This window comes from Salvelinus alpinus, chromosome 28 (genome assembly GCF_045679555.1).
Source record: "Salvelinus alpinus chromosome 28, SLU_Salpinus.1, whole genome shotgun sequence".
NCBI lineage: Eukaryota > Metazoa > Chordata > Actinopteri > Salmoniformes > Salmonidae > Salvelinus > Salvelinus alpinus.
Window position 1 is genome coordinate 113,092 of NC_092113.1, and position 26,887 is coordinate 139,978.

The 26,887-nt window shown below is 44.4% G+C and overlaps 1 protein-coding gene across 3 annotated transcripts; it reads left to right on the top strand.

The window, feature by feature from the left end:
• The first annotated feature begins 524 nt into the window (after positions 1–524).
• Positions 525–25,290, top strand: LOC139556904 (protein TASOR-like). 3 transcript variants are annotated; one of them, XM_071371001.1, is made up of 20 exons: positions 525–988; positions 6,481–6,626; positions 6,919–7,011; positions 7,211–7,283; positions 7,809–7,900; positions 9,866–10,160; positions 10,679–10,784; positions 10,919–11,022; positions 11,513–11,622; positions 12,155–12,227; positions 12,347–12,421; positions 12,572–13,336; positions 13,724–14,031; positions 14,149–15,486; positions 16,194–16,316; positions 16,718–16,877; positions 18,100–18,208; positions 22,779–22,957; positions 23,121–23,255; positions 23,449–25,290. In XM_071371001.1, exons 1-20 carry the CDS (start codon positions 679–681, stop codon positions 24,849–24,851), a joined length of 5,997 nt encoding a protein of 1,998 aa, XP_071227102.1. In that variant the 5' UTR covers positions 525–678; the 3' UTR covers positions 24,852–25,290. The 3 variants fall into 3 exon arrangements, with proteins under 3 accessions (XP_071227102.1, XP_071227104.1, XP_071227103.1); XM_071371003.1 differs by having other exon boundaries at positions 23,452–25,290; XM_071371002.1 differs by having other exon boundaries at positions 13,727–14,031.
• The last annotated feature ends 1,597 nt before the right edge of the window (positions 25,291–26,887 follow it).

Genomic DNA, 26,887 nt, shown 5'->3' on the forward strand with positions numbered 1-26,887 from the left:
GCATGCCTGCTGGCAAGGTTGGTAGACTTTAGAAAAGCAAGCAATAACTAATTCAGTACCTAATGTACTGAATAAGACTCACATTCCTTTCAATCTTTTATCCAGATTTTAGCAGAGAAGCATATTTAGTTTTTCAAAAATAAACACCAATCAGGAATACAGACAGCTCAAGAGGTATGCTTAGATATGCAGAAAAATAGACATTTTTTACTTAGAATTATGCATAATGATTATGGCTCTAGATTCCAGGAAAAACCTGTTTCAGGTGTTTGAAAAATGCACACTTCTCCAAATTACAGATGTGTGTGTGTGTGTGGGGCATTGTTGCCCACCTCCTGCCATCCTCATACTTTACACCCCCTCACATTTGTGGGTTGCATGACGCCCTGGTCATACTCATATGCAGAGTCCGGTTATGAGTCAGGTGACCTACGATTGTCCACAAAGGTAGACGTTCAGCCAGCAGCTGTCTCAAATAATGTTATTTGACTTAAGGGCCTGTAGGAGGCACGGCTTTTCATAGAACGTAAACAGAGTGACGACAGCGCTTTGCAGTGGTGGAGAAGAAGGCATACGTCATTCACAATGGCGGAGACAGGGTGAGGAGGAGAGTGTGTAAGTGAAGCGGTGCAGTAACCAACTACATTGCCCGCGAAAGACGCCCACGGTGCCTGAAAAATGGCCCTGAACTCCAAAGTGGAGAGAAAAACGGACATACAGTGTCTGAAGACCGGCGAGCTCGACGTGGAGAGCGGCGACAGCAAGAAAAATTCGTGGTCAGCCGCCATCTCGGCCACATCCAACCAAAATGGCGATCAGACTGGATGTGAAGACCGTATAATGCCAGAACAAGAAGCATCTGAGCGGCGGAGGAGCGGGCATACGGACACAAGAAGCTCCAATAATTCACCGCTACCCGGCCAGAGAACGGCTGAACAGTTGCCAAGGAGAAATTTTCATATCCCGAGGAAGATTAAGGAACGGAAAGGTTGTGCCCTTTCTCTACTATTTCCAACAGAGGCTGCCTTGTGTCATAATTCAAGTGCAGCATGTTGCAAACCCGCGTTCCCTACCGGCTGAATTTAGATGGTTGACATGGTTAAATGTGATCCATCTGCAGGGGGTAGCTAGTTTATTGCGCGCAAACCTCGTTATTGCCTTTGTTAACGTAATATCGTTTCCCGTACTCGGTCAGCATTGCAGGTAAGTTTCGGTCCAGGCTCAAGGAGGGAAGCACGTGAAGAGACGCAGCCCATCTTGCCTGATTAATCAGACTGATAAAGGGAGGGACTATACAGATACTCCTGGTGCCCAAAATTGATGACGTATGTCGCGCAGCGAGAGTTGAGTGGGGACGAACGGATTCGGTTCAGTCAGTCTTAATGAGCCCTTGTGGCTAGAAACTTCAGCGAGAATTTGAGACTTATCTCCCGGAGGTGGGACTTCGAGTGTTCAGAATCATTCCGTTTTTGTCAGAGTATTTGAAATAAATAAAAGGAAACAGATTATAAAGGGAAAATCCAAACTATCTTTATTTTTTACGTTAGTCCATTGTTGATACAGTCCCAAAATGTTTTGCATATCTGCAGTCAGGTTTTCAAGATATTTTCAAGAAGACTTTCAAGAAGCAAAGTGCCACTTTAGAAGTTTGGTGAAAATCACTAAAATAAATGTGCTTTAGCTGTTATCTTGGCTACACCATCTAGCTCAGGGATGGGCAACTTTAAATGTTTTTTATTTATTTAACAAGTTAAGAACAAATTCTTATTTACAATGACGGCCTGCTGGGGAACAGTGGCTTAACTGCCTTGTTCAGGGGCAGAACAACATTTTTTATCTTGTCAGCTCGGGAATTTGATCCAGCAACCTTTCGGTTACTGGCCGAATGCTCTAACCACTAGGCTACCTGGGGATAGGGGCTACTCAATTCATCATGAGGGGTCATAGGCCCTTCCCAGCTATAGTTTATGCTGGCTAACTGGCAACCACAGCAGCATGGCGCTAATTAAAACTTGTCAAAGAAAGTGAAGTTTATTTCGAGGGGTCTGTACCCATACATGCAATCAGAGCTGTTCCTAGCCTTTTGTTGGGCCCCCCCTTCACCCACCATGCGAGCAAAACATTTACAAAGATTTCTTTTTACATTTTAGAGTTAATTTATTGCAATTCTACACATTTTGAGATGGGATGTGGAGAAAATGTACTTTTGAAGTAAGTTTGCTGCAATTCTACACTACAACTTTTTTTGACTAATTTTATGGGGTGGAGAGAATGGTTGTCAGTTTTAAAGCACATTTCTGGCAATTTTACAGATTACGGTGGGAGAGTGACTAACAAAATCAATGGGGGCCTGCGGTCAGAATTCGACCATTATTACTACAAGTTTAGATAGCTAGACTAACTTACCAATCTAAAAACATTTTAGCTGACCTGGACTATTTGATTGACATAAGAGAAACTGCTGATGCACAACCACATTTTGAAATTGCACCTTGTGTATTCTACTATCTTAACTCAACAGTAATATAATACCCTGACTCCTAATTTATATTAAAAAAAAAAAACTGAGTTCTCCATCCCTGATCTAGCTACTTTCCATTCCTTACTGCAGAACAGCAGTGCCCGGCAAGCGGGTGCAAATTTTCCCCATTTGACGGTGACATTCAGATGGTTACTATAAATATTACAAGTTATTTCTCATGTGGCTGCTATCCCACTATAAATATAATCAAGTGTGATGGAACAAATTGGCCACTAGCTACCACAAGTGATGCAGCAGGCACTGCATCTCAGTCCTAGAGGCGTCACTACAGACCCTGGCTGTATCACAACCGGCCGTGATTGGGAGTCCCATAGGGCGGCACACAATTGGCACGGCATCGTCTGGGTTAGGGTTTGGCTGGGGTAGGCCGTCATTGTAAATAAGAATTTGTTCTTAACTGACTTGCCTAGTTAAATAAAGGTTAAATAAAAAATAAATGATACAGCTGCCCAGTGGGAAGCAACAGTGAGAATTGCACCTCGATACAACACTGTTGCACTGTCATTCACACCGGCTTTCTGTAACGTTAGCTAATTGGCATGTCACGGTGACGTCCAGATGGGGACCAATACTACAAGTTATTTCTCCCTCACCCATCGAAATAAACTTCACTTTCTTTGACAAGTTTTAATTAGCGCCATGCTGCTGTGGTTGCCAGTTAGCCAGCATAAACTATAGCTGGGAAGGGCTCATCAGGACGACTGACTGAACCGAATCCATTTGTCTCCACTTGACTCTCAGCTGTGCAACATACGTCATCAATTTTGGCACTAGGCGTGTGCGTATAGCCTCTCCCGACTGATACAATGGAGAACGTGCATAAAGATGGCAGAATTCCGATATGTCATTGTTTTAGCACTATCTACTGAGATTTTAAACTATGGCGTGCGATATGGTTCAATGTACCAAAAAATCCACACAATCTACTTTTTATATTTTCAAATTGACTGCGTCTTGAAGCTAAAATTGTAAACACGTATACTCTGCTAATGACCATACAAAAAAAGAGTGAGAACTTAGCAAAACAAGGAATTTGTGGTAAATGCATTGGGGCCGCCATCTTTGAGCACTTCCGCTATTGAATTGGTATACAGTCTGAAACGGGAGTGCAAAATCGTGGAAATGTTCCTTACAAGCCAGAATGTTTAATCAAATTAAACTGGTTGTCTGTGCGGTTGGTCCTTCAGCTGGACATGCAAAACCATGTAAACATTCTGTCTTGTAAGGAACATTTCCATGATTTTGCACTCCTATGTTTCAGACTATATACCAATTTCATTCGGTATCACAGTCTGATTAATCAGCCAACTGCCCATCAAGCCTCCAAATTCCTTGGGTCTACACAGAGGCTGATGTGGAGAGTGAAATTAGTTTTGATGATGGTATTCAGCCGAGGAACCAATTTGAAGGCTTTTTGGTGGAAAATTACTATAGTGGTGAAGTCCACTCGGTTGCACAAACATCACACCCATCTAGACTGGTTACCATGGCCCTTCAGTGAAGCTTCAAAGATAGTCAGTCGTCGTCCCTTATCTTCACAGATTTGATACAGATTATGGAAGACAAGTCCAGACTCTAATTTTATTCCCGTGCTCACTCGAAATAGTGAATCCATTGCCAATCCAGAAGTGTAGCCAAACTGGTAGAAGCTGCCAAGGACTGTTTTGGTATTAGCTATCTAGGCTAGTTCATTCTTCAGAAGGGTTACTGTGCTGTTATTGGCTTTTACATAAACTTTTTTTGGCGTCGGCATGCTTCAGTTCGGCTGGCGCTTAGCCGAACCGAACCAATGTGCTCGCATACTCCTTTAAAAGACCTTCGCTTGAAAAAATGCAATAGTTTGTCCATTTTTGAGATGCCCTAGCCAAAATGGTCAGAATTAATTTAAGATATCTCAAGAAATCTGTCATTAATTTTGAGTTGTTTGCCGAGGAGATCTTAGTCGCGCAATCTTATATCTGACAAAGATGTTTGGTTCAGTATTTCTCAATTAAAAAATTAGCATGAGAACGAGTCGACTCGTTGAATGACAAGACTTTATTGAAGAATCCCTACTGTTGACCAGTCACTGACAAAGGGGCGTAACCTTCGGCTTGCCTCCAGGAAAAAATTTAAAAAAGTTTACAAAAATAATAACAAAAACGTCACAAAATGTCATAATATATGCACAAACTGTTTCGCCTGGGGAGCATGCGGACGCCTTTAGACTACTCCTATGCAATGGACACAACCATGGGCAGTGGAAGCCTGTTTTGTCATGGGTCCACTGCTTGGATTGTCATCGGAAAGAATTCTAGCTATGCAATGGTGCCCGCTATATTCACAGGTTGTATGTGTTTGGTTTTGTAGTTGGGGAGATGCAGAATTATGATGGCACAGCCTGCAAAGTTCATACAAGTTGCTATCATGGGCGTATAGCTACATGAAGTCTCATTTGATGTTGGATCTAGAATCTAGCCTATTGCTTGATGGATATGTGCCATGCATTATGTGACTAAATAGCCAATTGACCAATTTTCAGAATGCATATGCTAGTTTTAGATGTTCCAGTTTCTTAGTGTGATGCCAGCTCTGTTGGAAAATAGACTGGTGGATGAAACTTGTTTAAAAATATTTCATCATCATAATTGAGCACAAAGTACAATGAGAGAACTTGGCCATTTTTGCATAAATATTGAATATAGGGTGGTAGGGTCATTTGGTGATCTGATGAAGATAGGGAATTGCTATTGGTAGTGGTCCGCATTACAGTGCAGCCCCATCCTATCACTCTTAACAATGGCAACCATTTGGGAAAGTGAAGCTCTTGAGTGTACTAACCATCTTGTATAGTTGGGGTATGTCTGTTGATGTTTTGATATGTTGTCTATCATACTGACCTCATGTTCTGTGAACATCTGAGTTGTGGTCAATTCAATGTCCATTGGACATGGGACATTCCTCATAGCAATGACATTCCATTTTAGAATAGGACGGAATGAATTGACCCCAACTCTGGATCCCAAATGCCATTTCTTGCCATATGATTTGCCCAATGCGATTTTCCATACCTGGCAATTTATTAAACCTCTCATCAAATTGTATTTGTCACATGCTTCGTAAACAACAAGTGTAGACACTGAAATGCCTACATATGAGTCCTTTACCAACAAAGAATTAAAGATGAAATAGTGACACGAGGAATACTGTAAAAACACAACGAATAACAACAAGCAAAAATAACATGGCTATATACTGGGAGTACCAGTACTGAGTCGATATGCAGGAGTACGAGGTTATTGAGGTACATATAGGTAGGAATGAAGTAACAAGGCAACGGGATAGATGGACTGAGCTGTAGCAGTAGTGTATGTGGTGAGTGTGAAAGTGCGTGTGGCGTCAGTAGGCATGTGTGCGCGTGTGCTGTCATTGTAAGGAAATGGAGTTCATCCTGATTATGCTGCAGTGCTTCCAAGCATTACTCGCACAACACCACCTCCACAACCCTTATGTGCCCAATCTCAGATCGACCCTCTAGGCACTTGTGTAGATATGAAAGGATTCAAAAGGTATAAGCAATATGGAGAAGAAAAATCCACCTTGTCACTCGGAGGGAAGGTGGTTTAAGCATAATGCTAATGCCTGTCTAATCTCTTGAAATCTCCATAAAGTGCTTAGATGTAGGGGCAAGCTGTTTTTATAGAATTAGACAATGCTATTCCCAAATCAGACTAAAGGGGATCCTGTAAAGAACTGTCATTACAAAACATGTTTTTCCAAGTCTGCCCCCTCTTTAACACACTTCCTAATCCCTTTTGACAGTTTAAACTGTCCAGATACCCAGAAAGTAGCCTATTGAGTGCTTAAAAGTAACAATGCATACAAATGAACAATGTCATCCTGTTCTATGTTGTGCCAATCACATCCCAGATACTAATCCACTGTTTCTCTCCTCCTAGGCCTCTACCAGTTTCTGCCCGCTGACTCCCGGGAGTTTGAGGGCCTTGTGAAGATTCTGTCCTCCTCCTACCTGGATGTATCGTCCAGAGGGACATTCTCCTACAGCAAGGCCAGGCTCATTCACAATGAGCTGCTGGAAAAAGAGGTAGCATCAGCAAGCCCCCACCCCCGCCCACACCAGTTCGCCTCCGGCTGTTGTCAATGCCAAGAAGTTATTTGAAGTTTAGCAACAGCTCCACTTCCTAATGTTCAAACAAAACACATCACTGCTGATATTGTCCCCAGACTGGCACAAAATACTAATTGATAATTTTGCACGACCAATGACAAATATGTACTTCATACCTCATTCACCCACCAACAAAACCAGTGTCCCCTTTATATTGTTGTGCTCACATCTTTTCTCATGATGCCATGTTTTCCTGTGTGTGTGCCAGTTCATTGAGAAGAGGAGGGAACTAAAGCAGGAGGGCCGTACAGACCCAGAGCTGGTGGAGTCCTACTGCTTCATGTTCCCAGACAAGTCTAAGGTGAGCCTGAGGGCCTGCCTGCGTGTGGTACAGCTCACTGATTTACTACTATGATCTGATGTTGCTGCTACAGTGAGGTCTGGATCTTTGGATTATGCATTAGGTCTACAATCTGAGTTTTGCTGCTTTACTCCTGGTTTTCCTTTGAAACCATTTTTCTTTCTTTTTTGACTTACAATTTGTGAATGACTTTTTCTAGCTCCCGTGGATTTGTGAGAAGGGTCTGTCTGTGGGACACTCCAGGATCACTGCACTCGGAAATCCAGCAATGGGTGAGTGTGGGTGTGTGTGAGCGCCTGTGTACTTATTACCAAATGTCATGCAGTATGATGTTTTTAGGGAGAGTTTGCAAATTTCAAATTTGTGCTGTTCACCTTCTAAGGATTGGACTCAGGAAGGATAGCTTTTCTTGCTAATGCACTTATCTAACTGTTAGATGTTTTTGGGCCTGGTGTATGTCAGTTTGAAGTTGATCTGCTTTTGAACAAGTTTAATGTTTAATGACGCTCTTTAATTGATGAAAAGCTGTATGCCTCAGCACAGTAAGGGCAGCTTTGTCCACTGATGGACAGCTTAGCATTTCTACCAGATACAGCTACATGAGAAGATACATGACCTAGCAACAGCTGAGTATTGTGGAAATATTTATTACAATACATAAACTACGCTGCCTCAAACCTCAGTCATAAAATATTAGCCCACACATAGAATTAGATTTGCCAAAAGTTAAAGTTGTCTATGAATTGTTTTTGTCTCATTAGTTTGTGCTTGACATTACTTTTGTTTTGTCATTTCAGGTGTTTATCTGTCCAAATTCTCTGATTTGCTTCAAATGAACCCGTTTGAAGCAGGAACCTGTGGAGACATTGTTGTATTTAAAGTCATGAGGGTAAATAAATGTCCTATCTAACTCATTATGGACACAACTGAAACTATATGTATATTATGAATACCTAGAAAATAGTTGCATACATTGCTACAGCCTAGCGCTGAGTGCAACCAACATTAGGGATGCACACTAGTCACCTTTCGGCGAAATTCGCCGTTTTGAATTCAAAATAGGTGACCTATGTGATTCGTGTAGATCCGATGGGAAAAGTTTTTGGGGGGGGCTTTGGATCACAACTGGCTGTAAGCAAACGAGTGATATGCGTTTGGAGCAATACTGGCTGTATCCAAGGCTCAGCCAATCGTTCACATAACAACAGAATGAGGACTGGCCACCCCTCATAACCTGGTTCCTCTCTAGGTTTCTTCCTAGGTTTTGGCCTTTATAGGGAGTTTTTCCTAGCCACCGTGCTTCTACACCTGCATTGCTTGCTGTTTGGGGATTTAGGCTGGGTTTCTGTACAGCACTTTGAGATATCAGCTGTTGTAAAAAGGGCTATATAAATACATTTGATTTGATTCACGCGACTGAAGAGAGAAGATACAACCAATTTGCTAGTTACTGCATCAGGGCGTGTTCTGGAAAGACAGTTTGCCACTTACAGCAGAGCGTCCCCTGAAGGATAACGAAGAGGTAGGTGAGACGCCTGACCACGGAGATGGGTGAGAAGGTGATGAAGCGTACTTCATGAGCTGTAACTGAAAAACAAGTGCTATTTGGAAAGTTTGAGGTGAGGGAGAAAGTGTGGTGGAATAAGTATTGTTAGCGTTAAGTATCTTTCTAGCTGGATCGAATTCTCCGTTAACTAGCCAGAGAAATGTTGAGCAACATTAGCCAACTTAACTGACCAAATTGAGTTTATGGTGTGAAAATTAGCTGGCTAATAAAGTCAGACAGCTAACTAACGTTAAAACATCAGATGCACTAACGTTAGTAACCTAACCAATTCGCTATAGTATTAACTGGTATACGACTTCATGCCATTCCTTAAGTTATAACGCGTTAGTTGCTCACTGGACCCTGGCAATCTTTGTGAAATATTAACGTTAACTAGCTAACGAACTAACTACTATCTGTGAACTGATGTTTTCCGTCTAATGTATGTGGTTCATTTTCAGAATGAGAGAATTAGGTGAAAATGACGAGTTGCTTGTTAAACAAGTTGATTCAGGGATGAAGTGGAGCTGGAGCTGGACCTGGTTTAAGCTGGATGCCACCATAGAGGTTAAAGGAACACCGCACATGTTCCCTCTTTTTCAATACAGTGGATAAAATGGGTATTCCAGGTTACTCCCTGCCTGAAAGAGATCAATTATGCCAACAAAGGGTTTCATGCTCTGCTGGCACATTATAGAACAGATGTCCACAGGCAGAAAGTGTACAATGTAATAATGTGTAGCCCAAAGATATTGATTTTGTGTTGAACTTGACAGTAACACTTGTGTGTGAGTGAGGGTGGGATTGTTAAAATGTAGCCTTGTGCACTTGATCAATGTAGAGGCCACTATAATAGAGCAAAAATAGAATGCCTGTTTGTTTCATTCTATTTCTACTTTAAGATTTTTTTCCCCCCAAGTGCAATATTTAGATGTGTGTGTGGTCACAAGTGTTCTATTATAAAGGCTGTCATGGCTAATTGCAATATTAGTGTATTGATTTTTATCAAGACTTGAGTGTCATTTGCAGTAAAGTATAGGCAACAAATAACATTGGACTGCTTTCTTTACATTTTTTTGCAGTGAGTTAGGTTCACATTAACCACTTTATTTTACACACGGAGACTGATCATGTAGATCATATTCTTTGTTTAATTAGTTAAAACCTACATTTCCCCCTAGCAGGGATTTTTTGCATGTTTCTATGCAAAATTAAAGTGTCACCTTTTTGGGCCCTCACCAGTTTGCATCACTGTATACCACACCAGTTTAAATGATCTGTAACCCAGTAAGTGTGTTTGTCCCTCAGGGCCGGCTGAAGAGCATCTTTGAGAACATGCCTAAGAGTGTCCTGGAACCCACGCCCAAGTTTGACTGTCATGTCTCTAAGAATGCCACACGGGTCACTTCCCTGCTGTCATACAGGGCCTTTGAGCTCACGCAGCAGTATTTCTATGAGTTTGCTTTTGATGAGATCAAGTCTCGGCCAAGGCATGTGTGTCCATACGCTGTGGTGTCCTTCCAGTACAAAGGCAAGGAGTCTGCTGCTGCACCTATGGCTGCATACAGGTTCAACAGCACTGTCTGTGAAGGAGGAAGCAGAAGTACGCTCCCATTTCTTTTTCACATTATCTCTCTGCTTTAATGTGTTTGTACTGAAGGATTTAGTCATTGTAGAGGTGAAAGTATTGTACCACTACCACATATCTACAGTACTAAATCCATGTGTATGTATAGTGCGTATGTTATTGTGTGTGTGTATGCATGTGGGGCGGCAGGTAGCCTAGGGGTTAGAGCGTTGGACTAGTAACCGAAAGGTTGCAAGATCGAATCCCCGAGCTGACAAGGTTAAAATCTGTCATTCTGCCCCAGAACAAGGCAGTTAACCCACTGTTCCTAGGCCATCATTGAACATAAGAATTTGTTCTTGGCTGACTTGCCTAGTTAAATAAAAAATAAAAATTGTGCCAATGTTTGTGTTGAAGTAGGTATTGTAGCATGTAGTTTGATAGCTAGCTTGTATGTTGGCTGACTATGTCCACCTGTGACTCGGGCCATTGTTTCTATTGCAAATGTAAAGTGTTATAAATGCACTTTAAATAAAGTTTAATTTGCCTGTTAGGGTGGAGTAGCTACACTGTGTGGAGTGGGCCGCTGGTGAACAAGGGACAGGAGTTGTGCCAGGTGTGTCTGCGCTCCTCTACACGCCATTTCCTCCCTTTCAAACTGTGAGTACAGTACCCCTTTATTATCTATACACATTTATTTCTATAACTAAAACATGGCTGTCAGTTGTAATTTATAGTTAATAAACATGAAGTCATATAATAAGTAGATTAACAGGTGTGTGTTCTATTTGCAGAGCGGAGAAGTTGGAGATGAGTATGGGGATGCAGCTGGACCAGGTGAAGAGGAAAATTCCCTCTGTTCTGTTTTCCTGGGACACCTACAGCGGAACACGAGAAGGTCAGAAACACTCCGCACCTCTATAGCCTTACTCCTAGTCTGGCTCATCTATTCTCTGACGAAGACAGCAGTACATAGGCATAGAACAGGGGTGTCAAACTAATTTTGCCCCTGGGGCCTCATTTGGTCTTCAACGAGGTCCAGAGAGGCCACACTGAAAATATATATTTCTTTGCCATCAACATTTTTTTAAATGTCCTCAGTCCATCGTTCTTGGAATTTTTGATGCTCCCTGACCGTCTAGCTTTCATTTCGGTGATTATTAGCGAGCTGGACACAGTCAAGAAACGGTGGACCATTATCATATCTGCACAGTTTCGATTTGGTTTGAGTCATTGTTTGACACCCCTGCTATAGAATCGCAACAGCAACAACAACACTGAATCTGACTAACAACAATGTAGGAACTGTCACCCGGAATCTTGAAATCACTGTAGGTGTTTTTTTTAAAGTTTTTTTTTACCAAAGTGTTTGTGTGTGTGTGTTTCAGTGCTAAAGTGTGGGATGTACTGCAGCCTGTTTGAGGTGGTGGATGGGAAGGGAAAAGCGAGCACCAGCACTTTATCAGGACTAATACACAAACTGGAGAGAGAGAGGATGGTGAGTTACTCCCTGACTGTCACTCTGGAGGATGTTTAATCAAGATAGATAATACAGAATTTTATATTTACAATTCACTGAAATGTACCTTCCATCAGCAAAAATCCTTAACAGGACATAAAAATAACAATTGACAATGTACAAACACATATAAGGGTTGGGGACTGTGCAAGGGACTACACGTGATTAAAAAAATATCACGTCACAGTCTAATGGTTACACATCAAGACTAGAAAAGGAGTGGGGAGGGGGATGCGGGGGTGGATCATAGTGTCATACAGTACATCCTCCCAGTCTTCCATTTGGTCCCCCATGACGTTTGAAATGTGGAGCAGCTAAATTGTTCAATTCCCTAGAAGGGGCGCTGTCATTTGTTCCCCATATGTGTTTAATCGGTAGAGCTAATGAGAATCAGGTAATTCCAATGCCGTAATGTTAAGTCAAGAATAGTGTTGCACAGCTGCAGTGTATGTATGTAAAGTGTTTGTTTAGATGTAGTGAATGTTAACGTCTCCTTTCCTCCCCTGTGTAGGTGCTAGTGAAGCCTTTATTTGATAAAGGCTTTCTCTTCCTCTTGTCATCTACTCAGATGGTCAATTCCAAGGGTACGTCTTGTCTATTTCTTATCACGTCTCTTTCGTTCTCACCTCTCATTTCTCAACTGATCTGACGATGTTGTTGTTTGTGTGGATTATTACTGAGGAAGTTGTTTTGTGTATTCTAGAACGACAGGGGCGGTTTGAAAAGAGCCTGCAGGCACTGTTTATCTTTCAGGAGTCCAGGGGAGTCATTAAGAACAGTAAGTATTCTAAAAGATCCTTCTTCAAACCACAGTTGCAGCTTATTTTTCCTTGATATGTGATTTCTAGTAAGAGCCTTTTATGTGCAGCTTATGCATTTTTAACCACTACCTCCATTGACCATGTCCCTGCTGTCAATCTTCCCCCAGAGCAGGAGCCCCTGTCATCTGAGCCTCAGCCCCCCCTCTTGGTCTCCATGGAACCATTCATCCCAGCCCTGCACTATGCCCTGCTCAAGATGCGCTCCACCCCCGACATCAAGCACCTCAGCTCCGGGGTGGAGCGCCAGGCCCTAGACTACCTGACCAGGAGGGACAGTGTCAGGGCCTTCCTTGTCCCAGAGTACCAACAGAACCTGGACGAGAGGGGCAGCATGCACCCCGCGCCCCGACCCAAATCCAACATGGAGGGTCTGCTACGCTCCTACCTGCATGGCCCCTCCTCGGCTTACGTCCTCCCCATGGTCAAGGCCAGGGACATGATGGACAGGATCAACCAGCCCCAGTCTGCCCCGGCACCCACCACCACGGACTACAGCCCTGTGTCAGACTGGGGGGGCTCAGGAGGGTCGGACAGACCAGAGAGGCAGCCTCCAGAGAGCAGTAGGAGGAGAGGGGGGCCTTCCCAGGCCCATTCTAACGGGGCTGCAGCAGGGACAGGCGCTCCTCCCCAGAGGTCCAGGCTAGCCCAGAGTGAGTATGATAAGGAAAAGATGAAACAGCTTCTGAAGCTGATCCAGCTGCATAAGAAGGCCCTTGTGAAGGAGCCAGGGGAGAAGGAGAGGGCCGAGGGGGGTGATGATGGGTCCTGGGAGGGCCCCCACGGCCTGAAGAGAAAACTAGAGGAGGACGAATCAGGAGCCATGTATAAATATCTACGGCGAGCCCACTTCAGCAACGGAGAGCCCAGTAGAGGTGAGCCTGTGACGTGTGTTTGTGTGAGAGAGCGGGATGGTGTGGGAGGGAGCAAAATATTGTATGAGAGAATGAATGAGTGAGTTGGTATGGGAGAGAGTGATAGGTGGGTGTCTGTGTGTGCAAGACTGAAGAATAAGGGAAAGAACAAGTGTGGGAGGGAGACAAAAGTTTGGTAGGGCAAGTTATAAATGTTTTAACATTTAACATTTATACGCCAACCAAAGAAAATATTGATTTCAGGGTCTGATTTAACATTTAAATCTAGGCCTGTATAGTCAATAATATCCTTTCTAACCTTTCCGTGTGTGTATTGTAGAAGCCTACCTTATAAACCTGGTAAGTGAGGCTACATCCATCCTAACCAAACTGTCTCCGTCCTCCCAGTAGCCCAGGGGGAGGAGGAGGGGGAGGGTGGGAACTACAACCTGGCAGCAGTAATGGAGAGTATGGGGATCTACAACACTGACCTGAGGGACAGGGGCAACTCCTCTCAGGCTTCCTCGGCCATCGAGACCCAGCGCCTGCTCAAGATCCTGCTCTCCACCCTCAACAAGGCCATGGCCCAGGGTGCTGCCGCCACCGACCTGCCCGACCACGGGGAGCCCACCACGGGCACGGCCATCATGGAGAAGCCCCTGGCTGGAGCGCCGTACGCAGGGCGAGTGGAGCAGGCCCGACAGGACTACCTGGAGGTGAGATGTTTGTGAGAAAAAAATGAAGTACTACGGACTCAGACATTTTCAATGTACTGAATCCTCTGGTGTTGTGATGGAGTATTGTGACTAACCATGGTGGTGGTGTTTGTTTAGGAGCAGACGGTGTGCAGTCTGGCCAGCCTCTTCAGCCCCGGCTCTCCAGGAGAACAACACCACACCTCAGAAAACCCACCACTCACCTTGGAGCTGGCCTCTCACACAGACAAACCTTTCCCCTTCCTTGATGCTCAGACTGACGGCCACCTGGAGCAGAGGAGAGGTCTGGAGGGGGGTGAGAGAGGTCAGAGTGGTGACTCCCTTGAGCGGGAGACTGTTACGAGGGAAGCCTCTATAGAGAGGGTAGCCAGGGGGGCTTCCTTGGAGAGGGCTCTGAGGGGAGCCTCTCTGGAGAGGGACAAGGTTCTTAGAGGAGCCTCCGTGGAAAGTGAGAGGGTAGCCAGGGGCACCTCCCTAGAGAGGAACAGCAGGGTGGAGAGGCCAGCCAGGCCATCCTGCACTCTGGACACCATCATTAGCCAGGGGCTCCACTGCCTCTCCAACTCCATCCAGGGCCTCATGGAGACCCAGAGGATCTACTACAACTCCCAGCTGTCCCCACGGCTGCCCCAGCGCCTCGCCTGGCAGCCCAACAGCTCTTTCTCAGACTTTGTGGCACCCTATGTTGTGTCTGTTCCTGTCCAGGGCCACGTCAACACCCTGTGTGAGAGGATGGGCCGACTGGTGCCCCAACCCCGCCACACTGACTCTGCTAAAGCACATGGGGTTCGTTCTACCCTCTGTGCTCCACCCACAACTGTGCCACCCCCTCCACATGCTCTCAACCCCGCCCCTCCCATGCCCTCTCTCCCTCCACCTCCTCATCACATCCACCTCACCCCTAACCCTCCTATTCTCACTCTCCCTTCCCCACCCCATTCCGTCACTTCCATCCCTCCCCTTCCCCCCATCCCTCACCTTCCACCCCCAACTGCCCTCGTCCACCTCCCTGACCCTGTACCCATCACGTCCCCCACCCTCAAGCATGTCCCCAAAACAAAAGCACAGCCCCCTCAGGATAAGAGCGCCTCTTCCTCCCAGAGCCGGCACAAACTTGGCACGGTCAAACAGCCACACAAGAACCTCTCCGCAGCACAGAAGCCCTCCGCGAAGAGGAAGTTTGAGCCATCTGCCTCAGATTGTGAGATCTACTCCCCTTCCCAGGCCACCATGGGCTCCCCAGAATGCACCCCCACCCGGCCTAAACAAGCCCCTCTCACAGCCCCCTCTCCCCTGACCCCGGCCTCAGCCGCTGGACTACTGATAGGCCAGCTGAAGCCTGGGGTGTTCAGCAGCCTGGTGGAGATCTTCAAGGATGTGCAGAAGAACACGGTCAAGTTTTACATCCACTCTGGCGATAAGGAGGAGGAGAGTGACATCTGTGTGGAGATCAAGGTACTGTAGGCCTCACTTATGATTAGCACCGATGTTGTCAATGTTTGCCCACAGATGAACTCCTTCTCAGCAATGATTGAGCTAACGCTTCACCAATTACCTTTATCCAAAGTTTCTCTGTCACAGGCTCTGCATTGTCCACTGTAAATATCGCAGATTAGCATTTTTCATCATGAATGTTGTTCTGGAGGCAGCTCTGCAGAGTGGCTACTTGCTGGCACAGCTAGTCATAAAATCTACTTTTCAACCTAACCTTAACCACACCGCTAACCCTAATGCCTAACCCTAACCTTAAATTAAGACCAAAAAGTGCATTTTTACAATATAGCCAATTTTGACTTTGCAGATGACCCATCTAGCGGAAATCGCTCAGTTCTGGCTTCAGGACAAGACTCGTCCCAATAAATGTCAACCTGCGTCATTATCTGCATTGTGAATGGTCACTCAGTGGCTTACTTTAGAGAGTTCCCTCATGTTGTTGATCTACAAACATCATTAAAATAACTTTCTCCTCTGGAAGACGAGCAGAGTCACACTTCATTGTATTCTCCTTGTTTTACTGCAGAACACTACTGCCATAAAAAAAATGTTTACTATATTGCACGACTCCTCATTCCCTTATCTTCACCATGTCAATTTGGTTTTGTGATATGTGTCGATGTCTTTGATCCTGTTCTAAACCCCTTCTTTCTGTCTCCCTGTGACAGGAGTATTTGATGAGCCTGGGTAACACGGAGTGTAACCCCCAGACATTCCTGGAGAAAAACAGAAATCTGGATAAACTGCTCATCATCATTCAGAACGAGGACATCTCTGCCCACGTTAATAAGGTAACATCATCATTATCGGCTGACTGACTGCCTGACCCGCTGACTGACTTACTGATTGACTGGCTGGCTGCTAGGATGAGTCATGGCCACGGCACCAGACAGAATGTCTGTCCAGAGAGGATTCTCATTAGCCCCCCAGAAAAGATCTGAAATAATGAAATTCTAATTGGACCTGTGGAATAGATTTTTAAATCCAACAAAAAACATGGATGCAGCACAGAGATAAACATAGTGTCATTAATTGAATATGTAGACAGAGCTGGAAGACATGCTCCTCGCCATGGTCATTACCTCTGTTTCACACAAATGTACATTTCAATTTTAAGTGTTGAGGATGAATTTAAAGCTGTATGTATGTGTGTCTTATTTAATGATTTATTCTGAACCATTCCCCCTGTCAGATCCCAGCCCTGGTGTCGTTGAAGAAGCTGTCCATGGTGAGCTTTGCTGGAGTGGACAGTCTAGACGATGTGAAGAACCACACCTACAACGAGCTCTTTGTCTCTGGAGGATTCATCGTATCTGACGAGTTTGTCCTCAACCCAGACTTCATAACGCACGGTGAGCCGCCTAAATTGGTCTCCTCAAATCTCCTCAACAGTCATTGTGATGTGTGGGATCCACATGTGAATATCTTGAGTTTCGGTCACCGGTCATTTCCATGAAGTTGGATAAATGCCATCGTTACAGAGGATTTTGAAATAACATGCAGCTATACTATATAAACTCAGCAAAAAAATAAATGTCTCTTTTTCAGGACCCTGTCTTTCAAAGATAATTTGTAAAAATCCAAATTACTTCACAGATCTTCATTGTAAAGGGTTTAAACACTGTTTCCCATGCTCGTTCAATGAACCATAAACAATTAATTAACATGCACCTGTGGAACGGTCGTTAAGACACTAACAGCTTACAGACGGTAGGCAATTAAGGTTACAGTTATGAAAACTTAGGACACTAAAGAGGCCTTTCTACTGACTCTGAAAAACACCAAAAGAAAGATGCCCAGGGTCCCTGCTCATCTGTGTGAACGTGCCTTAGGCATGCTGCAAGGAGGTATGAGGACTGCAGATGTGGCCAGGGCAATAAGTTGCAATGTCAGTACTGTGAGACAGGACGGACAGCTGATCGTCCTCGCAGTTGCAGACCACGTGTAACAACACCTGCACAGGATCGGTACATCCGAACATCACACCTGCGGGACAGCTACAGGATGGCAACAACAACTGCCCGAGTTACACCAGGAACGTTCAATCCCTCCATCAGTGCTCAGACTGTCCACAATAGGCTGAGAGAGGCTGGACTGAGGGCTTGTAGGCCTGTTGTAAGGCAGGTCCTCACCAGACATCACCGGCAACAACATCGCCTATTGGCAGAAATCCACCGTCGCTGGACCAGACAGGACTGGCAAAAAGTGCTCTTCACTGACGAGTCGCGGTTTTGTCTCAGTTGACAGTGAGAGGGCGTTTCTTTCTTTTTTTTCTTTCTGAGTTTACTCATTAAAAACAGTATTTGGTCCGTTTTTTCCCCCATTAGAATTCCATTGTTGCTTTATGTACCATGCAGCTGTCATTACATTCTGGTTAGTAAATTGTTCATAGATTGACTACATAGCAGAAGGGCATAAGCCATGTGTTTTTTTTGGAGGGGAAAAGACTGAACTCTCATGACAGGTCATTTATGTGTGGGGGGGGGGGGTCAGTACAAGTATAAAATGTTGTGTGTTAATGTGTTCCCCGTGCAGATCTGTAATACGTTGTGTATTATTGTGTTTCCTGTGCAGACCGGTTGCAGGCATTCCTGGGGTTCCTAGAGGAACAGAGCTCTCCAGAGAACCCCTGGCAGTGGAAGATCCACTGTAAGTCCCAGAAGAAACTCAGAGAGCTGGGCAGGTCAGTAATTACCTCCACTATTACCATTCAGCATGGCCGTCTACATAGGTCTATGTCAAGCCATTCAGTAACATCGTCCAGCCCATACAAAGACTGGTAAGAAAGTCTACCAACCAATAAGGAACGTCTCTGGGATGTTCAAAGTAGTAATAGTGGTGACGTTTATAAGGCTGAGAAATAATAAAAATTAAAAAAAACATTATAAAACATAGGACATGATATCATGCTCTCATCAATAACTTTTTCCCCAAAAAAATCTTATGTATTTAGATTTTTTTAGTATTTATTTTATTTTAACCTTTTTTTAACTAGACAAGTCAGTTAAGAACAAATTCTTATTTACAATGACGGCCTACCAAAAGGCCTCCTACGGGGACGGGTGCTGGGATTAAAAAAAAAAAATCTACATTTTTTTTTATATAGGACAAAACACCACAACAAGAGATAAGATAACAGCAAGGCAGCAACACCTGACAACAACATGTTTGCAACACAACATGGCAGCAGCACAAAACATGGTACAAACATTATTGGGCACAGACAACAGCACAAAGGGCAAGAAGGTAGAGACAACAATACATCACGCAATGCAGCCACAATTGTCAGTAAGATTGTCCATGAATGAGTGTTTGAATGAAGAGCTTGAAATAAAACTGTCCAGTTTGAGTGTGTGTTACAGCTTGTTCCAGTCGCTAGCCGCAACGAACTAAAAATACAAGCGACCCAGGGATGTGTGTGCTTTGGGGACCTTTAACAGTGGCGCAGCGGTCTAAGCCACTGCAACTCAGTGCTTGAGGCGTCTCTACAGACACCCTGGTTCAATTCCAGGCTGTATCCCACCCGGCCGTGATTGGGAGTCCCATGGGGTGGCGCACAATTGGCCCAGCGTCGTCCGGGTTTGGCTGGTGTAGGTCGTCATTGTAAATAAGAACTTGTTCTTAACTGACTTGTCTAGTTAACTTGTTCTTAACTGACTTGTCTAGTTAAATAAATAAAATTAATACTAAAAAAATCTAAATACATAAGACAATTTTTTTTTGAAGTTATTGATGAGAGCATGATATCATGTCCATTGTTTTATGTTTATTTTTCTTGTTTTCTTGTTTCTCGAAATTGTTGCAACCCATATTACTAGCCTGTTCAATCTTTCTTTTGTATCGTCTGAGATCTCTAAAGATTGGACAGCTGTCGCGGTCATCCCCCTCTTCAAAGGGGGAGACACTCTAGACCCAAGACCAATATCTATCCTGCCTAAAATCTTCGAAAGTCAAGTTAACAAACAGATCACCGACCATTTCGAATCCCATTGTACCTTCTCCACTATGCAATCTGGTTTCCGAGCTGATCATGGGTGCACCTCAGCCACGCTCTAGGTCCTAAACGATATCATAACCGCCATCGATTTAAAGATCATACTGTGCAGCAGTCTTCATCGACCTGGCCAAGACTTTCGACTCTGTCAATCACCGCACTCTTATCGGCAGACTCAATAGCCTTGGCTTCTCAAATGACTGCCTCGCCTGGTTCACCAACTACTTCTCAGATAGATTTCAGTGTGCCTGTTGTCCGGACCTCTGGCAGTCTCTTAGGGGGTGCCACAGGGTTCAATTCTCGGGCCGACTCTTTTCTCTGTACATATCAATGATGTCGCTCTTGCTGCTGGTGATTCTCTGATCCACCTCTACGCAGACGACACCATTCTGTATACATCTGGCCCTTCTTTGGACACTGTTCTAACAAACTTCCAATGCCATCCAACACTCCTTCTGAGGCCTCCAACTGCTTTTAAATGCAAGTAAAACTAAGTGCATGCTCTTCAACCGATTGCTGCCCGCACCGTCCCGCCCAACTAGCATCACTACTCTGGACGGTTCTGACTTAGAATATGTGGACAACTACAAATACCTAGGTGTCTGGTTAGACTGTAAACTCTCCTTCCAGACTCACATTAAGCATCTCCAATCCAAAATTAAATCTAGAATCGGCATCCTTCACTCATGATCCCAAACATACCCTTGTAAAACTGACTATCCTACCGATCCTTGACTTTGGCGATGTCATTTACAAAATAGCCTCCAACACTCCACTCAGCAAATTGGATGTAGTCTATCACAGTGCCATCGGTTTTGTTACTAAAGGCCCATATACTACCCACAACTCTGATCTGTACGCTCTCGTTGGCTGGCCCTCGCTACATATTCGTCGCCAAACCCACTGGCTCCAGGTCATCTATAAGTCTATGCTAGGTATTTCCCCGCCATATCTCAGCTCACTGGTCACCATAGCAACACCCACCCGTAGCACGTGCTCCAGCAGGTATATTTCACTGGTCATCCCCAAAGTCAACACTTCCTTTGGCCGCCTTTCCTTCCAGTTCTCTGCTGCCAATGACTGGAACGAATTGCACAAATCACTGAAGCTGGAGTCTTATATCTCCCTCTCTAACTTTAAGCATCAGCTGTCAGAGCAGCTTAACGATCACTGTACCTCTACATAGCCAATCTGTAAATAGAACACCCAACTACCTCACCCCCATATTATTACTTACCCTCTTGCTCTTTTGCACCCCAATATCTCTACTTGCACATCATCATCTGCACATCATCACTCCAGTGTTAATGCTAAATTGTAATTATTTTGCCTCTATGGCCTATTTATTGCCTACCTCTACTCTTCTACATTTGCACACACTGTACATAGATTTTTTCTATTGTGTTATTGACTGTACGTTTGTTTGTGTAACTCTGTTTGATTTTTGTCGCACTGCTTTGCTTTATCTTGGCCAGGTCGCAGTTGAACATGAGAACTTGTTCTCAACTGGCATGTCTGGTTAACTTCTTATGGCTGCAATCCCGGTAACGGGATGATAGGACAACAGCCAGTGAAAGGGCAGGGCGCCAAATTCAAAACAACAGAAATCTCATAATTAAAATTCCTCAGACATACATGTTTCTTATACCATTTTAAAGGTAATCTTGTTGTTAATCCCACGAAAGTGTCCAATTTCAAATATGCTTTTCAGCGAAAGATAGCAGTCACAAAAAGCAGAAATATAGCTAAAATTAATCACTAACCTTTGATGATCTTCATCAGATGACACTCGTAGGACTTCATGTTACACAATACATGCATGTTTTGTTTGATAAAGTTCATATTTATATAGAAATTGGCGCGTTACATTCACTAGTTCCAAAAACATCCAGTGATAGTGCATAGCCACATCGTTTCAACATAAATAATCATCATAAATGTAGATGATAATACAAGTTATACACATGGAATTATAGATATACCTCTCCTTAATGCAACCGCTGTGTCAGATTTCCAAAAAACTTTACGGAAAAAGCAAACCATGCAATAATCTGAGACGGAGCTCAGAACAATAGTCAAATTAGCCGCCATGTTGGAGTCAACTGAAACCAGAAAATACATGATAAATGTTACCTTACCTTTGATGAACTTCATCAGAATGCAGTCCTAGGAATCCCAGGTCCACAATAAATGCTTGATTTGTTCGATAATGTCCGTTATTTATGTCCAATTAGCTACTTTGGTTAGCGCGTTTGGTAAACAATTCCAAAGTCACAAAGCGCGTCCACTATAACGTGACAAAATGTCCAAAAGTTCCGTAACAGTCAGTAGAAACATGTCAAACGATGTATTGAATCAAACTTTAGAATGTTGTTAACATACATCTTGAATAACCTTCCAACCGGAGAATTACATTGACTTCAGTTGAGCGATGGAACGGAGCTGCCTCTCACGTGAACGCGCGTGTTCAATGCGTGGTCACCTCATGGCAGTGGTGAATCATTCATGTCTCCTTTGGCCCCCCTTCACATTAGAGTCATCAGACAAAGTTCTATTGACTGTTGACATCTAGTGGAAGCCGTAGGAAGTGAAAACTCATCCATATCTCGCTGTAATTTCAATCGGAGCTTGGTTGAAAATCTACCAGCCTCAGAAAAAATCCAAACAGGAAGTGGAACTTCTCAGGTTTTTGCCTGCACTATGAGTTATGTTATACTCACACACATAATTCAAACAGTTTTAGAAACTTCAGAGTTTTCTATCCAATACTAATAATAATATGCATATATTAGCAACTATGACTGAGGAGCAGGCCGTTTACTCTGGGCACTCTGTGCACCTTTCATCCAAGCTACTCAATACTGCCCCTGCAGCCATAAGAAGTTAAATAAAGGTGAATCTTTTTTTTTTTAGGGCTGCAGTAGATATCTCAGATGAGGGGAGTGAGGCCTAAGAGGGTTTTATAAATAAGCATCAACCAGTGGGTCTTGCGATAGGGAAATACAGAGATGACCAGTTTACAGAGGAATATAGAGTGCGGGGATGTGTCCTATAAGGAGCATTGGTGGCAAATCTGATGGCCGAATGGTAAACAACATCTAGCCGGTCAAGAGCACCCTTACCTGCCGATCTATAAATTACGTCTCCATAATCTAGCATGTGTAGGATGGTCATCTGAATCAGGGTTAGTTTGGCAGCTGGGGTGAAAGAGGAGCGATTACGACAGACAGACATCCCCACCCCCTCTCTCCTCTCATAGGTTGAACAGTGATGCCATGGCTCTTCTGAACCTGCTGACAGCCTATCAGAAGAAGCACCTGGTGGAGTTCCTGCCTTACCACGAGTGTGACGCCCAATCACGTCAGGCCCCTGATCTAGACTGCCTGGTCAAGCTCCAGGCTAACCACACCCAGCACCGCCACATCATCTTCCTCACAGGTATCACCACCATCATCATTTTCACAACATTATAATTTATCATCCTCTTCCTCACTCACTGCTTTGAGAATATCTCTCTAAGGCATTTTTCAGTTTTTTGTTTGTAAATCAGAATATTTACTTTTCCAGTTGATCACCCCTCTTTTGTTGTTTGCCCCTAAAGAGAGGCGGTTTGAGATGTTCCTGCAGTACTCCAGGAACGGCATAGTGATCGCGAACATCGATGACATCATGACAAGTTTTCACAGCCTAATTGGCTGCAGCAATCTGAACGAGCTGCCCACGCCTCCCTCTACTGGTGGGTATCATGAACAATGACTTCACAATTCAAATGCATAATTCTTTGTGATGGCAAGATATTTGTGAACCAAATTTTCAAAAACGTGTGGCCAAATGTGAAATATTTTACTTGAATGTATCTATAACCTTTTCTTTCTCTTCCCCTCGTCTCCCCTCCTCTCACTTTTTCTCCCCCTCTACTCCTCTCTCAGTAGTGCATGACGAGTGTGTAGAAGAGGAAGATATGTCGCTGGACTCTGATGACGACACCCAAAACCAGGTTATCGCCAAGCCCCCTGCCCAGAGAGAGGGGGGAACAGGAGGGGGCATGGGGGACGCAACCCAGCAGCCCCCCTTACCTGGGTCAGACGATTTCCGCCCCCCTCTTCCCGACCAGCTCAACACCCCCGGCCGACACACACCCTCCTCCCTCTCTTACTCCAGCGGCACTGCCAACCTGTCCGACTTCGCTGCTCTCAAATCAGCCATCTCCCAGTTCAAAGCCTCTAACCAGGTTGGGAGGGCAGGCTTGGCGGACGTAGGCAGCACTTCGCCTGGAGCGTTTGCTGTCAACCCCCACCAGAGCTTCCTGTGTCCCTCCACCCAGTGGGCATCCTACTCTGGCTCCTCCGGCTACACGGCCTCCCCGGCCTACCCCGCCTCACCCTGCAGCAGCAACCAAGAACAGGACTACAGACACCCAGCCACAGCACCTACTACAGCACCAGGCTCCACTCTCACCACAGGGCCTGTGACCAGCCAGGCCCCCCTCACCCTATCAGACATCCCCCAGCCTCCCCTTCCACAACATCTCATGTTGGGTGGGGCTCTGTCTCAGTCATTTAGGATGCCTGGCTCTGATACTGGAGCAGCAGGGGTTGGTGTTGGAGCATCCTTCTCTATAGCCAGCAGTACTAGCATTCTGTCAAGCACAGCCATAGAGGTCTCTTCCTTTTCTCTATCCACTGCACTTACATACTCAGACCATGCTGTTGCCTCCTTAGGCCCGGGCTATTCTCAGCGCGAAATGGCCCAGCTCGGCTACCCGGAAGGGGTCAGCTCCAGCACTAATGGGACCCCCACCCAGCAGGGGGACAGGACACTCAGTGGGCCCGGGGAGAGCCTATGGGGGTTAGGAGGTGGAACCCCTAACAGCCAGGGAGGGGCCACGCCTGGCTCTGTTTCCCACAGCGGTCTCACCCAAAGCGGGGAGAGGGAGAGGACAGGCACTCCTGGTGGCAGTACCCCTGGAAGTCAGGGGGGCCGGACTCCAGTGAACAGTGTAGAAAGCCTTGAGGCGGGCATGGCTATTGCCTCTGTAGCCACCAGGGGGGGCTCAATAGCTAGGCCAATGCTGCCAATCCTTGGAGGTACTGGAGGTAGTCGAGGCGGCGTGGCCAGTGTACATCCACTCAGCGATGGTGGCTTCAGCTGTATAGGTGCCATGCCTGGACAGATGGATGGGGGTATGGAACGCGGGAGCATGGTTCCTAGGGGAATGGGTCCCGGGTTGTTAGGGGAGTGCCGAGGTAGAGGAGCCCCACCTGGAGGCCCCAGGCCAGGTGGACAAGATTACTACTCAGATTACACATACTCACACAACTACTCCCCCTGAACAGACGATCATAATTAAAGAGAGTGGGTAATGGGCACGTCACACTGGTAGAGCTGAATGTACATATTTACTTGTCATAAACACATTGAATTGATACTGGACAGAAGGATCCTGTTTTTTTTACAAATAAACTTGATACAGGCAGTGCCGAGTGTCGTTACTGTCGTGTATAAATGTACGCTCTTTACATGTGAGCCTTTTCAGACCCCTGTTCCAACCACTATATTTATAATTGCCAAGAAATGTAATGGCCTTTCACGCTTTTCGGTTTTGTTTTATTTTTTGGTTTTAGAACGGTTTCTGAACAAGGGGACAGGCTATTTCTTTTTAAAGAAAAAAACACAAGTGAAAGGCACTCACTTTTCACTGTTGGTTTTCTTTTTTACATCCTTGGTTGTTCAAAGAAGAATATCTATTAAAATAAACATGTTTCAAATCATATGTCGCTTTGATAACTATTAGCATAATCATGATGACTAGCAATCTAAAAGCATGCACCACAGCTGTCACCACCTGTTATTGAGTTCTCTTTTTGTTTCTACACACCTGGAGATCAAACCCTTAGGTTCATGATGAGCTAATTGTCCTGGCAGCTTTTTGGACATATGAGGGTTAGTCTGTCATGGAGGCGTTATAAGCAATCGATGGGAGCTTCAAATCTATACCAACAATTTGGTATGTAGTGCTAAGAACCTCCAATAATCTGAATGACATCTTATTGGTCTAATGGAGTCTAGCAACCGCCGGGTTCAGAAGTATAACAATATTAGGCCCATCAAAATAAATGGGACATTGATAAGTTTGAGAGCCATGTCATAGGAGAGAATAAAATAGAGCATGGTCCAAAAACAATTGTGTTTTTGCTCCCGTTCAGGACTAACACACCAAATTCATCAATACCTTGGTATTGTGTAAATTGTGTAAGTGCTGGGTTTGACCAACATCCTGCATACAACATAGCTTAGGTCTGCACTAGGGTTCATATTTTTTTAGACAATATCAGAGGAAGTGAAATAACCTATGTTTCTTGTTGTCGACATTTGGAAAGTTTGCATAGAAAATAGATGTGACTAATTGCCTTCTACGGTGCGTTTCCATTGAACTGTCTTGTGTCGATAAAACAATATTCAACCTTTTCTATGGCAAGCCTAAATAAGTTCAGGAGTAAAGATTTGCTTAGCAAGTCACATAATAAGTTGCATGGACTCACTCTGTGTGCAATAATAGTGATTAACATGATTTGTTTTGTGTGTAGATGAGCGCAATTTTTTTTAAATGTTGAATTCAGGTTATAACACATGTGGATAAGTCAAGGGGTATGAATACTTTCTGAAGGCACTGTACATGACGTGTTGAAACTAAGTTGCAAGCTATTTTTGTTGCAAGGTTTTGTAGAACGAGTGTCTTCCAGGTGCAGAAAGAGGCTAGAGAGACCCAAAGACATATTGGTGGAACTGCAATTCGGACTTATGGCGCTACTATGACTGCTTCCTTAGTAAGTGTCAGAACTGGTGCTTCTACTAGTCCTGACATGGTTTCGAGGCCTGTTCATAAATCCTGCTCCCATAAATGTGCTTTGTCAAAGGACACTTTTATTGTAAATAAAATTGGCTTCATACAGTGCCTTCTGAAAGTATTCAGACCCCTTGACTTTTTCAACCAAAAAAATTACATTAGTCTTATTCTAAAATGGATCAAATAAAATCTCAGCATTCTACACACAATACCCCATAATGACAATGCGAAATCAGGTTTTTTGAATTTTTTTATATTTATTAAACATAAACAGATTCAATTGATTGGACATGATTTGGAAAGGCACATACCTGTCTATATAAGGTCCCACAGTTGACAGTGCATGTCAGAGTAAAAACCAAGCCATGAGGTCGAAGGAATTGTCCTTAGAGCTCAGAGACAAGATTGTGTCGAGGCACAAATCTGGGGAAGGGTACAAAACAATTTCTGAAGCATTGAAGGTCCCCAAGAACACAGTGGTTTCCATCAAGATGTTTGGAAACACCAAGACTCTTCCTAGA